Raw genomic sequence first — 17,780 nt, forward strand, 5'->3', positions numbered from 1 at the left:
AGAAATACTCTCAGTACCTTGTCTGATATAAAAACATATTGTGCATGTACAGTTGTTCCTCAGTATACACAAGTGATTGGTTCTAGGGCCCATCACCCCCTGCATATACCAAAATCCACATACACTCAAGTCCTGCAGTAGGCCCTGTGGAACCCACTCATGCAAAAAGTCGGCCCTCCAGATATGTGGCATTCGCATCCTGCAAGTACTGTCTGGTGGGAAAACATCCATGTGTGAGTGGATCCACAGAGTCCAAGCCCACATTGTTCAAGGGACAACTGTATTTCCATGTCTCACTTTCCTCTCCTGAACTTAATAGAGTTTTCCACAGTAATGTCTTTGAAAGGGACTGCCCCTTGTCAATAGGAACAAAATTGTTTTGCAAAATTCTATGCAACTAGAGTTCATGGTTCATATTCACCGTCCTCTATAAAGCTGGTGCCATCAGCCGCTCTTACCTCCAAATTCACCCCCAAAATTGGCCATCATATTTTTCTATTTCTGAGTATTAATCTGAGTATTTTTCTGAGTATTAATTATTCTGTGTATTAATGCAATTACTGAAGGCAGAATATATTCTCCTTTACTGAAAACACTGACAACTCCTCACTAAAAATATCCAAAATTTCACGATACATACAAAAATTTTAAAAGGTCCACCATCCCGTTTTAATACCTCTAGAAAGAACTGTAATCAGTTATGGTTTCCTAGAAGGCCACACATTAGAGGAACACATCATCCTACTTTTGGCTATCATAACATGTAGTTCTGTTTTTTATATGATGATGGATAGCTTAGATTACTGGTCAGAATAGGAAATGGTTCATTAATTAAGGATATTTTTGCCCTCCTGTGAATATTCACCCTTGGGGTGTTACACATGAATTCTCTTCCCACTTTGCTCACTTTGTACCTCCCCTACTCATGTGAGAAAAGGATTTTTAAAATTTAAAAAATGCATCAAAGTTAGGCTATGAATAAATGTTATTCACAGAAGAGATTCATTTTCAGATGAATATTCTGAAAAATGTCAAGCTCCATGGCCAATGGGCATGGGCAGTAAGTACAAAGGAAGGGGCCAGTGGCAGCTAGGGCTCTGGTGGAAAGACAGTAGGAGAAAAACGAAAGATGTTTTGTTAAGGAGAAGCCAGGCAAACCCAGGGTGACAGAAAGAGGCCTGAGATGAACCAGGGAAAAATGCCTATCCATCCTCTCACCCCTTTTCATTCCTGATTGGCTGTGGCATGGTGGTTTCTCTTCAGATTATAGGAAAAGCCTATAACGCTTTCAGGGAAAGAGTTATACTTTTTCAACCAAGGACTCTCCAAGCTTGCAACAGCAAACACTAGGGCCAATTTGAGATCATATTCTTAAATTTCACAGGTTTTTACAACTCATGGGTCCTCTTTTCCCAGGAAGGATCTATCTACAGTCAATATTTTAGTTGGCCCATTCTCAGTAAAACATTGAACCCTCTTTAACAAATGATTGCCTTTCATGAAAAAAACCAAACAGATAAGGCTAATGAATTTGCTTCTGGATACATCCTATCCTATCTATGAATACAGTGTTTTAGTATGAGTCTCATCTGTATTCTACTTAAAATCAAATTTTTGTCATTGTAACTGCTTACTAGAAAAGATTAATGAATTATTTTTACCAAAGTATAAACAATGTATGCAAAACTAAACACAGTCAAATAGAGATTGAATTAGGCATCCAAACAGATAAGAGCTAACTCCCTGCCCTGAAAGAGAATAAAACAAGAGAAGCCGTGAGCTGTGATGAGGGGAGCTGAACCAACGTCTGCATTTCCCAAAGCACAAAACAGAGTAGAGAGAATTCTATATGGGATGTGCCCTGGGTCTTAGCAGCCCAACACCTTTCTACTCAGTTCCTCTTCTCAGTTACCACAGAAAATAATGAGCAAGAAATTGTCTTCTCTTGAGAAGAAACAGGAAGGGGCAAGAAAAGTACAGTGAAGAGTTGAAGCTGCTGAGATCCAGTTAAATTCAGGTGAACTAATGCAGGGAGATCTCAAACATGTTTCAAATCAAGACTTATCTTCAAATTGGCTGTATTAAGAACTTTTAAATTTAGATAAGACAGCCCTAGATATGATGATATATTAAGGGAGAAAATTATAAATAAACCAGATATCCAAAAATAAGGGAAGACCTAGCATAAAAAAAGATAAATATTTAAGAGGATTGATATCCCAATTACCCTGACTTGATCTTTACACATTATATGAAAGTATCAAAATATTGTATGTACTCTAAAAATAGGTACATCTATCATGTATCAATTAAAAATATGTATTTACAAAGAAATAAACAAAAATAAGGGAAGAGTTTATGAGTATGCATTGGGTCATTCATTAAGCATCAAGCAATGCTATAAGACAATATATCTAATGCTTATAATTGTTTTAAAATCAGGGTATGAAGCTGCATACATAGTGTGATTGAAACTATTGATAACTACTATTTACTGAACACTTCATATTTTATTTTCAATCCCTGCTACAATAGTGCAAGGAAGGTACAATTATCCACACATTTTACAGGTAAGAAAATAAGTCTTAAAGATAATATTCTCAAGATAAAAAAAAAATTAAAAATGGAACACTGATAATAAATTGTAGGGTCAAGCAACTCCAAAGTCTCATTTTACTAACAATATTGCCTAAAAACTTCATGGAGGACAAAAAAATATTGAAAGAAAATGTGCTATGATAACACTTCATAGAATGGCATTTTATATCCTTTAATATGTTGTCTATAATGTGGTATTGTTTTTATAATTATTGTAATTTCATGTGCAAAAGTTAGTTAAGGACTCCAGCTCTGATCATAATATAGTAATAGGGATTAAATTTCTCTTTCTGCCTTAAACCACCACAACACTGGACAAAATATATAAAATAATGGTTTTAAAGATGCAGGAAAGCAGGCAACACTAAATGGTGTTCCCTGAGAGAAAGAACAAATGAATAAAGTGATCCCTGTGTGTGCTCCAGTTCACTGCCTGGAGAGCATGTCACGGAACAGGGAAGGGGAGCCCAAACAGACCCAGAACAGAGTCTTGCTGAGTTGAATAGAAGCAGGGTGGAGTTTGGGGAAGCCACAGTGACTAGAATTTATGGGGTAAAGCACTGCAGAAGAAGCATTCACAGACAGGATTTCCTTTGAGTCTTTGAGTACAGATCAGCACATGTGTATTAAGAAACTAACAAGACAAGGGAGAGAACCACCAGAAAGGTACAATCAAAAAATCCCTAGAGCTCATGAAAAGCTGGGAATAATTTATGTTGTCACTAGCCAGCGGGCAAAAAATACTGATATACAGAATATAAAGTGGGATACTTAAAGGCTGATTGCCTCATTAGTAGGACCAAATTAGCAGTAGATTATGGGATGATTTACACCCACCTAAAAAGGTTTAAAAGCAAGTTTCAACAAAACCAGATGAAGTCAAGCGGCCTTAACTGCCTTCCAGAACATAGCCAAAAATACTTAAAGAAATAAAATGAAGCACCATCCAATATAAAATTCACAACATCTAATATCCAACCAAAAATCGCCAGGCAGGCAAAAAAGAAAAATGGGGAGTAGGAGTGGGAGGGATTCAATAACTAGAAACAGATCCAGTAATGACAGAGATTACAGAATCATTAGACAAGGTAATTAAAACAGCTATTATAAATGTACTCCACAAAAGCACATTAAGAACAGAAATGGAAGATAAAATGGGATATAAATCAAATTTATGGAGATGAATAATAAAATAACTGAGGTGAAAAATATACTGGATGAGATTAACAGAAGATTAGGCATTGTAGAAGATTTAGGGACATGAAGACATTGCAATAAAACCTAAACAAAATAAAACACACAGAGAAAAAAGACTTTTAAGAAAAGAAATTCAAAAGAAGACAACATCATGTGGCCTACTATACATATAACTGGAGTCTCAGAGAAAGGAAGTATAGCAAAAATATTTGAAGAAACAATTGGCCAAAAAATTTTACCGATATGAAGAAAATTATAAACACATATATCCAAGGAGTTTGGCAAACCCCAAGCAGAAACAGTAAGAACACCAAACTAAGGTACATCATCATCAGGTTTCTAAACAACCAGTGACAAAGAAAAATTGAAAAGTAGGCAGGAAAAAAAAAAGACATCACATTACATACAAAGGAACAGCAATAAGAATGACAATATATTTCTTATCAGAAACAATGCAAGTCAAAAGACAGTGGAACAACATATTTAAAGCAATTAACAAAATAGCTGACAAACTAGAATTCTATACCTAGCAAAAATATCCTTCAAAAATAAAAGTAAATACTTTTTCAGACATACAAAAGCTAAAAGAATATATCATGAGCATCACTGCACATAGTAAAGGAAGTCCTTCAGTAGAAGGCAAATAATACCAGATGGCAATTTGTATCTACACAAAGGGATGAAGAGCATCAGAAATGGTAAAAGAGTGAGTAGATATAAATTTTTTCTTATTTTTAGTATACTTTGGAAGATAACTTCTAAAACAAAGATAATAACATATTGTTGTGTGTCTTGATCAATTTGGGCTTCTATAACAAATTAGCAGACTTGGTGGCTTAAACAACAAATATTTATTTCTCACAGTTCTGTGGGGTGGGAATTCCAAGCTGAAGGCACTGGAAGATGTGTCTGGTTAGAGCCGGCTCCCAGGATTGCAGATAGCCATCTTCTGGCAGAGAGCAAAAAAAGAGAAAGTAAACTTTCTCATGTCTCTCATAAGGACCCTAATCCTTATGGGTTTCCCATAAGGGAAGGATCCATTCCTTCATGAGGGATCCATTCTCTTGACCTAATTATCTCCCATAGCTTTCACCTACAAATGCCATCACACTGGGCATTCGGCTTCAACAGGTGAGCTGTGGAGGGATACAAATATTCAGTCCATAGCAGTTGGGTGTATAACACATGTGGCAGTAAAATGTAAGACAACAACACAAAGACCAAGAGAAAAGAAATAGAACTATACAATTTTAAGGTTCTTAAAATATGTGGGAATCACTGTAATATTATTTGAAAGTAGATGATGATAAATTTAAAAGTTATACTGTAAACTCTAGAGCAACCATTAAACAACAAAAAAAGTAGAGCTAATAAGCCAAAAAAAAAAAACCTAAAACATAATATTAATAAATTTTCATTTAATCCAAAAGAAGGTAGAAACAAAGCAAAAAAAAAACAAAAACAAAAACAAAGAACAGGTAGAAGACAAATAGAAAACAAATAATAAAATGGTAGGTTTAAATCCAACCTTAAATGGAAATGGTCTAAACTCACCAACGAAAAAAACAGATATAAAATTGGATAAAAGAACAATACTGAACTATGTATGCTATCTACAAGAAATACACTTTAAGTAACAAGACAGAATTATTACAAGTAAAAAGGATAGAAAAAAGATAAACCACACTAAAACTAACCAAATAAAGCTGAGGGGCTATACTAAGGTTAAATTTCAGAATAAAATATTACCAAAGAAAAGGATCATGCCATAATGATAAAGGGAACAGGTCATCAGGAGTACATAGCAATCTTGAATGTTTATTCAGATAATAAAAAAACTTCAAAATGCACAAAGCAAATGCTGATGTAATTAGAAGGATAAATGTATAGATTAATTCATAAGTATTGTTGGATATTTTAATGCCAGAACTTCAATAATTGATAGAAAAAGTAGACAGAAATTCAGTAAGGATTTAAAACACTAGAAAAACACTATCAATAAAATTAATCAGCATTTGTAGAACAACCAACAAAAGCAAAATACATATTCTTATAAAGTGAACATGGGACATTTACCCAGACCATAATCTGGGCAACAAAACAACACATTTAAAAGGAATCATCTCATACAAATGTTATTGAAAGAGAGTTAAATAAGAAATCAATAATAAAAAAGTTTCTAGACAGTTCCCCCAAATATTTGGAAACTAAAGAACATACTTATAAATATCCCATGATTGAAAGAAGTCAAAAGGGAAATTTTTAAATGTTTTGAAATGAATAAAAATGAAGACAAAATATACCAAAATGTATACATAAGACCAAGTGGAGTTTATCCCAATAATACAAGACTGATTCAACATTCAAAACTCAATGTAATTCAACATATTAACAGACTAGTTAAAGAAAACCATATGATCTTCTTGACAGATGCAGAAAAAGCACTTGGCAAAATTCAACATCTATTTTTGATCAAAACTTTCAGCAAACTAGGAGTAGAAGGAAACTGCCTCAACTTCATAAAGAGCATCTATGAAAAATCTACAAGCAACAGCAGACTTAATGGTAAAAGACTAAATGCTTTTCCCCAAGACTGGGAGCAAGGTCATCCTATTCAACAGTACAAACTTGTTAAATCACTTCTTACGTCTTTCATATTTTTTATGCTGATGTAAATAGTATTTTTTTACTATAAATAGTAATGTATTTTCATTATAAATAATATTGTTTTAAGTTAACTGCTAGTATATAGAAAAACAATTTTTGTATATTTTCCCTTGCATCTTTTTAGACTCACTTATTAATTCTAGTAGCTTTTATGTAGATTCCAATTCATAGTTCAGAGCATATGGGTCTTCTGGATGCAGGGTATGGGGAAATTCACTGAAAACAAACTAGCAAAATTCTCACAAGCCACACGAGGAAATGAGTCACTGTGAGGTCAAATCAGCAAATAAAGAGTTTTACTTCCTCCTTTTCAACGTATATGCCATTTATGTCTTTTTCTCAACAAATGTTAATGTACAAACAAGAAAATCCAGGGAGAATTTATTCATAGAAAATGGTGAGTTAATTCTAAAATTTACATGGAAATAAAATGACCTAGATTACCCAAAACAGGATTGAAAAAAAAGAAAAAGTGGAAGGATTTACACTACCTGATTTCAACACTTATTATATAAAAAGCTACAGTAATCAAAGCAGTATGACATTAGCATAAAGATATACATATAGATCAACAAAAGAGAAAAGAGACTCCAGAAATAATCTCAAACATATATAAATAATTTTCAAGAAAAATGCCTAGGTAATGCGACCGAGAAAGGATAATCTTCAACAAGTGCTATTAAAATGATTACATGTGCTTATGAAAAAAAATGAGCCTAGACCCTTAGCTCACAACATAAGCAAAAATATAAAATGCATCACAGATCTAAATATAACATCTAAAACTATAAAACTTCTAGGAAAAAACATCGGAGAAAATTATTTTGACTCTGGATTAGGCAAAGATTTTTTATGTAGAACACAGAAGGCACTAAATATAAAAGAAAAAACAATAATTGGATTTTATCAAAATTTAAAATTTTTACTCTCTAAAGCATGCTGTTAGAAAAATTAAAAGGCAAGCCACAGACTACAGGAGAATATTTGTAAAACATGTATCTGACAACTCATATGCACATTAAAGAACCCTCATAATGCAATAATAAGACAAACATAATTTTTAAATGAACAAAAGATTTGAACACATACATTACCAAAGAAGAGGTACAGATGGCAAATAAGCATATGAGATGGTGGTCAATATCATTAGTCACTGGAAAAATGCAAATTAAAACCAACATGAGATATCTTCTTATAACCATGAGAATGACAAAAATAAAAATTGATGATATCAAGTATAATAGAGGATGTAAAACAACTGGAAATGTCATACATTGCTGGAGAGAATACAAAATGGTACAGCCACTATGGAAAACATTTTGGCAACTATTTTTTCCTTTCTCCCGACCCCACTCTTCCTTTCTTGGCCATTTTTTGTAGAGCTAAATGTGTACCCATCTACCATATAACCTAGCAAGTCAACTCCTAGGTATTTACCCAAGAAAAATTAAAGCATATATCCACACAAATACTTATACATGAGGATTCATAATAGTTTTTTTTTCAGACTAAAAAGGTGGTTTCCTTTATTTTGGTAAACTTTAAAGATCTCATTTTGATACTACTTCAAAATGCCAAATAGAACGACCCACTTTCTGAATAATTAAAGCAATTTACATTTTAAACATGTATTTCTGTAAGATGTAGTCTGTCATCTGAAATATTAATAAGATTCAAGAATTTCTTAACTAAACAGTAAACTGATCATAAGTATATAATCTGTGATCAATTTCATAATTCTAAGTTTACTGCACCTTAATTCCAGGTATAAAATGATTTAGAAAGCATTTTGACTGGGGGAGGTAAAAAATAAGGACAGGTAAATGATCTGTAGTTTAAAACACAAAATCCTGTCACGTTACATCTCACATGTTCAAGACACCCTCCATGTGCTGAAAAAAAATGATGGTTCCCAGAAACAGTTAAATCCATTAACAAGTCACCTAGCACAAAATAATTTTTAAAACTCCTTATAAAAAAGGAGTCCATGTATTCACAGATACTGTAGGATCTCCAGCTCCTATGTATATTACCGAAAAACGCAAATAAATATATCTTTGCGGTATTACAGCCATACACTTCTTTCCCATCAGACTGTACCAGTCACCTTCGTACTGTGGAAGTGTTCCATCGTTTTGGGCAGCCCAGGCCATGAGGTCCCCCACAATATTCCAAACTGTTAAAGAGTCTAACTCTTGAGCTGCTGATGAGGCCTGGAGGATCTTCACGGCTTTCTGTGATTCATTTCCCAGTCTGTAAATCACATAAATGGGGACAGCAGCCCCTTCTTGTGTGCCCTGCTTCCCTTCCCAGACTTCTTCTCTTAAGAGCTTCAGGCTCTCCGCATCCCTGTGTTCCAAATATTTCAGAGGGATGTGTAGGGCATGAGACAAATGACAGATGTTCTCCTCCATCTGAGGCCTGATGTCCAGCAACAGGTGGGGTGCCCCAGAATCCAGAAGTCACTTATAGTCAGTGACAGAAATACTCCCCTCTGGGCTCAGTAACTGTAGGGAGTGGCATTTATTGGTGGCTGAGGAGCCACAGAAGGCTTTATAGTCCAGCAGAGCAGTCACAGCGGGCCATTTCCCGCAAGCTGCACAGTCGAGCCAGCGGCTCCGCAGCCGAATACAGCAGAAATGCCCTCTCAGGGCATCAAAGAGCAACAGGCTGCCACTGTGAGAGGGGCCGAGATTCGCAGCGATGTTCAGCACTTCTAAGGCCTGCAGGCAGCCCGGGACCCCAGTTACGACACGCAGCATCCCGCGGTCCGCGCAGCTGGTCACTGTCTCCGCTGGGGGTGGCTGGGGGAATATGCAGCGATAGCAAGGCCCACCGTCATAATGGTAGACTGTGATTTGGCCGTCGAAGCGCAAGGCACTGCAGACACTAGGGGCCAACCCGCCGGCACACATGCGTCATTAACCAGATAGCGAGTGGGCACGTTGTCCGAGAACTCGGCCACCACATCATATCGGCGGACCGGGTCTAGGGTAGTGGCTGGCATAAGGGCCTAAGTGTACCGCACTCATTCCACCGCCAAACTGAGGCAGCGCAGCGAGGCGGCGGCCGAAGCGGCCTTGGCCTGTCCAGCCAGTGCCTCGCCATGTAGCACTTGGTGGGCCAGGTTGCTCATCTCTACCACGTTATAGTCCTCAAGGCCAAAGCGGCCCACGCCGGCCGCTGCCAAGTACTGCGCCAGTGGACAGCGGAGCCCACCGCAGCGCACGACTAGCACGTGTCCGTGCACGCCCAGCTCTGACAGCACTGGCTGCCGGCTATAGCGCAGAATCTTATCTCGGGACAGAGCCGACTTCGGCGGTAGCGGCGACACCGGAACCACTCGTTCTGGCTGCGGTTCCTGCTCCGCCAAAAGGGCCGCCGCCAGCTTCTGTTTCAGGGAATTCAATTCCTCCTCACATTGGACAACTTCAGTCTGTAAGGGGAGTACCTCCTCCCAGGTCATAACAGTTTTATTCATAATAGTCAAAAATTTGAAACAACCCCAAGTCTACTAGTTGGTGAATGGATAAACAAATTGTGGTCTATTCATAAAAAAGTATATTCCTCCACATAAAAAAGAACAAATTACCAGAATAGTCCACGCAGTATTGAAGAACAAAGTTGGAGGACTGATACCACCCAACTTCAAGACATGCCACAAAACTGCAGACAATGTAGCATTGGTGAAAGAATAAATTGATCAATGGAATAAAACAGAGAGCCAAGAATTAGACCCACATACATACAGTCAACTGATTTTTGACAAAGGAGCAAAGGCAATACAATGGAGCAAAGATAATCTTTTCAACAGTTGGTGCTGGAACAACCAGGCATTAATATGCAAAAAAAAATGAATCTAGACAGACATTTCACCCTTCACAAAAATTAACTCAAAATGGATCACAGCCTTAAATGTAAAACACTAAACTACAAAACCCCTAGAAGATAACACAGGAGAAAATCTAGATGGTCTGAATTTGGTGGTGATTTTTTAGATGCAGCACCAAAGGCACAATCCACAAAAGAAAGAGTTGATAAGTTGTACTTTATTAAAATTAAATATTTCTGCTCTGTGAAAGATAAAGTCAAGTGAATGAGAACATACGCCATAGACTGGAATAAAATATTTGCAAAAAACTATCTGATAAAGAACTGTTATCCAAAATACACAAAGAACTCTTAAAATTCAACAGTAAGAACACAAACAACCTGATTGAAAAATGGGCCAAAGAACTTTACAAACACCTTGCCAAAGAAGAGGCACAGATGGCAAACAAGCATGTAAAAAGATGTTCCAGATTATATGTTGTCAGGGAAAGGCAAATGAAAACAACAAGATACACATGTATAAGAATAGCCAAAACCCAGAACACTGACAACACCAAATGCTTGAGAGAATGCTCTCGTTCACTGCTGGTGGGAATGCAGAATGGTACAACCACTTTGGGAGACAGTTTGGAAGTTTCTTACCAAACTAAACACACTGTTACCATATGATCCAGCACTCATTCTCCTTCACACTATAGCATAGTGTAAACATAACTTTTATATTCACTAGGAAACCAAAACATTTGTGTGACTCACTTTATTGAGATACTTGCTTTATTGCAATAGGTGGGAACTGAATCCCCAGTATCTCTAAAATATGCCTATGTTAAGAATTCTATCAAACAGGCTGGGCGTGGTGACCCACACCTGTAATCCCAGCACTTTGGGAGGCTGACGTGGGCAGACTGCTTGAGCCCAGGAGTTTGAGACCAGCCTGGGCAACATTAGTATTTACCCAAAGGAGTTGAAAATACAACTCCTTAGTATTTACCCAAAGGAGTTGAAAATATATGTCCACACGCACACACACAAAAAAACTGCACATGAATGTTTATAGCAGCTTTATTCATAATTGCCAAAACTTGGAAGCAACCAAGACATCCTTCAATAGGTAAATGGATAAACAAACTGTGGTGAATCCAGACAACAGAACATTATTCAGTGCTAAAAAGAAATAAGCTATCAACCCATGACAAGCCACAGAGGAAATTTAAATGCATATTACAAAGTGAAAGAAGCCAACCTGAAAAGGCTACATACTGTATGACTCCAACCATATAATATTATGGAAAAGACAAAAACTGTGGAGACAGTAAAACTACCAGTGACTGCCAGAGGTTAGAAAGGGTAGAAGGATGAATGGGCAGAACACAGAAGATGTTTAGGGCAGTGAAACTACTCTGTATGATACTATAATGATGAATGCATGTCACTATACATTTGTCCAAACTCAGAGGATGTACAACACCAAGAGTGAACCTTAATGTGAACTTTGGACTCCGGATGATGACGATATGCCAGGGTAGGTCCATCAGTGGTAACAAATGTTATCAGTCTAGTGGGAGAGGCTGATAATGAAGAAGGCTGTGCATGTGTAGGGGCAAGGTGTAGGTGGGAAATCCCTGCACCTCCCCTTTAATTTTAGTGTGAACCTAAAAGTACTCTAAAATATGTCTACTCTTTAAAAGGAAATAAACATTGATGCACACAAGAACAATGATGAATCTCCAAAGCATTATGTTAAGTGAAAGAAGCCAGACACAAAAGATGACATATGATATGATCCTATCTATATAAAATTTTAGAGAAGACAAAACTATCATGATGGAAAGCCGATCACTGGTTTCCAGGGTCCGGGAAGTGGGAGAGGAGATTGACTGCACAAGGGGACAAGGGAAATTTTTGGCATGAGAGAAATGTTCTACAAGATGAACGTGGTGGTAGTTTCAAAACTATACATTTGTCAAAAGTTATAGGATGGTACACTTAAAACTGGTGAACTTTTGCATGCAAATTATACTTTAATAAAGCTATAAGAATATAACAATAAAGCACACATACCTCACTTTATTGCACTTCATTTTATTGTGCTTTGCAGATACTGTACGTGTGTGTGTGTGTTTTTTTTTTTTTTTTTTTTTACAAATTTCAAGTTTGTAGCAACCCTACATCAAGCAAGTCTGTCAGCACTATTTTTCCAAAGTTCTCACTTTGTGACTCTGTGCCAGTATTTTTTAGCAATAAAGTATATTTAATTAAGGTAGGTATTTTTTGCATATGATGCTATTGTATACTTAATAAACTATAGCATAGTGTAAACATAACTTTTATATGCACTGGGAAACCAAAACATTTGCGTGACTCACTTTATTGAGATACTTGCTTTATTGCAATAGGCTGGAACTGAATCCCCAGTATCTCTAAAATATGCCTATGTAAGAATTCTATCAAATAGCCTGGGCGTGGTGACCCACACCTGTAATCCCAGCACTTTGGGAGTCCGATGTGGGCAGATGGCTTGAGCCCAGGATTTTGAGACCAGCCTGGGCAACATGCTAAAACCCCATTTCTACAAAAAATATAAAAATAAGCCATCCATGATGGCACATGCCTGTGGTCCCAGCTACATGGGGGGCTGAAGCAAGAGCCTGAGCCCAAGAGATCAAGGCTGCAGTGAGTCGTGTTTGTACTGCACTCCAGCCTCGGCAACAGAGGGAGACCCTGTCTCAAACACAAAAAGGAGATTATCCAACAGAAAGTAAAAGGCATCTGTGATTCAACCACAGTTACTACCACAGTTAAGACTTCGTGCATTAAAATGTTTATATTTTTACCAAAAAAAAAATTAGTAAACTTTGCAACTTAATTTTGCAAATTGGTAAGCGTTTTTCACTTAACATATCCTGAACATTTCTGTGTCCGTAAAGAAATAGAATGACAACATGACCTCTAATGGCTACAAAATAGTCCGCTGGAGACATACAAAATAATTGATTCAGATTCCCTCCCACTTGGTGAGCAATGTTGTGATGAATCTCATTATCAGGAATCCCACTCTCTGATCACCACCATTCATACTCCTAGTTCACTCCTTCCTGGTCCTACATTCCAACCCCAGCAAACTTGATTTTTCCTGGTCCTAGATTCCATCAATTCTACCACTTTCTTCACTGCCTCTCGCCCTCCTCGTGACTGCTTTCTTCTTCCCCCAGCTTAAAATGCCATGATCAGTCTCCGTACACCTCACTGACATACTTCCTAAACACTTGCATCTTCCCACTGCATTAGACCCACTTAGCAAAACCACACCCTGGTAAAATCCAACACTGCCTGTATCAACATAGCTAAACAAGGCTGGAGAAAAACACTCTTGAATCGAATGGCCTCACATGAAATTCATGGCCACAAGCCTCAGGTGGATCCTCAATGCAGTGCAGCAATCTTTCTACCTTTCCCTACTCCATTTTCTCCCACTCTCTTGGCCCAATGCCTCTTAAACTATCTGTTGTGAGGACTAGATGTTTTTATTTCCAATCCATTATAGACCAATACTTTTAAAAAATACAATAAAAATGTTATAGCAATGTCAAGTGCTATAAAAGTTTCTAAAAGCTTACTCTCACTTTCTGTACTCATCTCCTGGCAAGTCAGTAACCAAAGGCTCCCCAACTGGCCACTCGGTGCATTGCAATCCTAGATGACAAATCTCAAACTGCCAGCACTTCCCCACCTTATTTACTCTCAGTTGATCATCTTGCTTCCTCTTTCACTAAAAAGGAATGAAAGACAATCAGTTCTTACTGATATGCAAATGATGTTTACAAAGGTTGTTACTACACTCTGATAATTGTTTCTGTGCTGCTTTGCAAAAAATGAAAACTAAAAATAAATCACACCCAAACAAATACAGGCTAGAATCATTTGTTGTTGTTGTTGTTTGGAAAGAAGCAGTTCTTGCAAAGTAGCTTGTTACTTGTAGCAAACTGTATACATAAAACCTTTTTGCAACCTATAGTGACTTTTTCCAAAGATTGTTACCTATTTCATGGTGGAACCATTAAAACATACTGAACCGCAGAGGAAAGGACAACTATTTAGCCTCATTGAGGAGAAGGGTACTGTATATTTCTGTGGCAACTGTATGTGGGTACATGGACAAGGTCTGTCATCTATTTAGGGACTTGTTTTATATGCCCCCGACCTTATCCTCATCTTTTTGTTTTCTTTTGAATGTACTTTTCAAAAAAAAAAAAAAGAATTATAAAATTATTTCAACCTTAGAACCTCAAGATGCCTTCAAATGGATATATTAGTCCTTAGGGAGTCAATATGTTGCTGCTTATTTAAATACAGTTCGGTTGGAGCCCCAAGTGTGCCAACCCCACACTTCCCAGATGCCTTCATCTTCCTGTGAGCACCTGAGCTAGAAATCTCAGGTGACTGAATTTGGTTTTCCAGTGCTGAAGAGGCTACATTGTCTGGGGTATATATCCAGGGGTTCGCCCTCTGGCATCAGAAAATTTAGGACACAGACACACATGAGGAATTTAGGAGCAGAGGTTTAATAGGCAGAAGAAAAGAGAAATAGCTCTCTCTGTCGAGAGAGAGGGGTCTTCCCAGCGGAAAAGATGGGCTGGCTGTGGATGCCCCGGATTTTATAGTCAAGCTTGGGGAGGTGGTGTCTGATTTAGGTAGGGCTCACAGATTGGTTCAATCAAATGTGATGTTTACATAGCACACCCAAAAGCTGCTCTCCCCACCCTAATCTTATTATGCTAAGGAACTCTCCGTGTCTGGCCACCATCTTGTCGCTCTTTACTGTACACACAACTGGCACCTACAGGAAGATGGAGCCAACATGTCTAGTCCCTAGTTCCCGCCAGCATTCACCAGTGCAAGCTCCCAGCTTCGCTGTCTATGTCTGCAGCTCGACTTTACAGGCTGCTCTTTGTTAGAAAATGATCTGGGGCTGGCCAGGTGCGGTGGCTCACGCCTATAATCCCAACACTTTGGGAGGCGGGTGAATCATGAGGTCAGGAGATCGAGACCTGGCTAACTAACATGGTGAAACCCCGTCGCTACTAAAAATACAAAAAAAAAATGAGCCGGGCGTGGTGGCGGGCACCTGTAGTCCTAGCTACTTGGGAGGCTGAGGCAGGAGAATAACATGAACCTGGGAGGCGGAGCTTGCAGTGAGCCAAGATCACACCACTGCACTCCAACCTAGGTGACAGAGCGAGACTTTGTCTCAAAAAAAAGAAAAAAAAAAGACAGAAAGAAAAGAAAAAAGAAAATGATTTGGGGCTGCTTTTCATTAAAAGGAAAAGCCTTACCAAGGACTCCCCATAACCTTACTATCTGCCTAAGTGATTTCTTCTTAACCCCTACTTAACCCAATAGAGTATCAGTGCCTACTCTATTGAAAAATTAAGTTTTCATTCTTGAGAAGAAACTTATGGAAGGACACGTTTCCTATCACAAGTTCACGTACTAATTTTTTTGTTTAATTGCCTTGGTGCAACTTATGCCAAGTAATTATGAAGATTTTTTTTCCTGGGTATTTCGTGAAGGCTACGAGGTTGGAACAGGAAAATCCTGGGTGTGAAAGCTTTGTCTACCTCATTTATTTTTTATTTTTTGTAGTCATAGTCTCTGCTTTCCTATTTTAAGACCACTGAAGTATTCCCAGGCCCTGTCTTAAACTTAAGAGTTGATGTATTGGTAGGAAGAACCGAATGTGCAAGATGATTTTTTTATTCCATTTTTTATAATCTCCTTTTGTATATGTAATAATAATTGAACATATGAATTGTTGTTGCTCTAATGGTTTAACGGGAAAGGAGAAAGAAAGATCCTAACTTCTGGGTGGAAAAGTCTTTCCCCTGTATGCAGAAGGCCCTGATTGAAATGTGGACCTAAGACTGTTTGCCAAGTTTTGTCTCTTAGTTATCGCATCTTGACTTTAGGATTCCCCAATTTTTTTTTCTTTTTTTTGCCAAGCTGTGCCTTTCCTTCTGGAATTGTAAGAAAACACAACAATGGTACCTGCTTACACTGTGAAGTGGATACTGTTACAGAGAACATAATAGTGGCTCTCTCACTTTTGAGATGATGATAATGTCATGTGAACATATGATCTACAGAGAAACCCCTGTAATTGTACCCACAGATGCTGTCTGCTGGAGAATAAATTTTGAATGTTTTTTCCCACTGTCAAAATGACAGACAGACAGACAATCAGAAGGGAACAACTTTCCTTCCATATACTCTTTCTTCCCTTTTATTGGAGATGAATTGTTTGTGTTCCCACCTTAGGTCAAATCCTCCATTTATGTACTGGATTCCAACCTCTCTTCTACTCAGAGACACTGTTCCATCAATTCTTTCTCTCCTGCATCAGAGATTTTTCCCTTTCTACTGAGTTATTCCCATCAGTGTACATGCTATTATTTCTCCCATCTTAAGAAGAAAATCTCTTGCTCCCACTTCCTCTCCAGCCTCTTGACCGCACTCTCCTTTAGTACCGTCTATACGCTCTTTCCAGCCCCTCTTCCTTAACCAACTCCAACCAGGCTTACCCCACCACTCCATTACATTGCTTTCTCAAGGTCACTAGGGAAACCCACTTTATAAACTCTGGCAGTCAACTGTCAGTCTTTGAAGTAGACGCTTTCTATGGTCCATGTCATGTTCCCTGGGCCCACCTCTAATTTCAGCCGTAGCTGCAGATTTTTCCGTGCTCATTAACAGCATTCCTTAACAAGCACCCACCTCACCTCTCTCTACTTTCAGCCTCAAGGTTTTGCCCGCAGGAGCTTGCAAATCCCGGAAATAGAGAAGAGTTAACACTCTCAAGAAAACCCTCAGCCAAGGGGGGTGGACCAGACACATGTCCCGACTTCCCACTGTCTGAGCAGAAAATTGTGGCTGGCACTTTACATCCTTCTTAGATGTCTCAATGGAGCTGACCCCACAGTCTAGAGCAACCATCTCAATCACACACCCTTTATTGGCTTTCCTCTTCCACTATCTCACTTCCCTACTCTCTCATTCCAGTACCTGGGATCATCTCCCAAATAAATACCTTGTTCACCATCTCTGCCTTAGAGAATCCAAACTAAGATGATCCTCATCTAACTTATCAACCACATTTGACATAGTTGATCATTCTCTTTTCTGAAGCAGATTTTTCTTGGCTTCTAGGATATTAAATAGTGTGTGTTTCCTCCTACTTCACTGACCGCCCCTTCTCATCCCTGCTAGTTCTTCCTCCCTAAACTCTGGGTCCTTGGCCACATATCTCCCATGCCTATGCTTATTCCATTGGTGATGTCAAATCATGGTGTTAAACATCACCCAAGTGCTGATGATTCCCATATTCCTATATCGAGCCCAGATCTTTCCTTTGATCTCCACATTCAAACACCTAACTGCTTATTCAGTATCTCCAATAGGATGTTTAACAGACATCTCAGACTTGGTGTTCC

The 17,780-nt window shown here is 38.2% G+C and overlaps 1 protein-coding gene across 1 annotated transcript in view; it reads right to left on the bottom strand.

Annotated features, from left to right (window-relative positions):
* LOC105473674 (synaptotagmin 16) overlaps positions 1–12,395 on the bottom strand; it is a 249,868-nt gene extending 237,473 nt beyond the window's left edge. The window contains 2 exon segments of the mRNA XM_071100052.1: positions 8,570–9,346; positions 9,349–12,395. Coding sequence (XP_070956153.1) covers positions 8,570–9,346; positions 9,349–9,943 — 1,372 coding nt within the window. The 5' untranslated portion in view covers positions 9,944–12,395.
* Positions 12,396–17,780: the final 5,385 nt, after the last annotated feature.

The sequence above is a fragment of the Macaca nemestrina genome, chromosome 7 (genome assembly GCF_043159975.1).
Source record: "Macaca nemestrina isolate mMacNem1 chromosome 7, mMacNem.hap1, whole genome shotgun sequence".
NCBI lineage: Eukaryota > Metazoa > Chordata > Mammalia > Primates > Cercopithecidae > Macaca > Macaca nemestrina.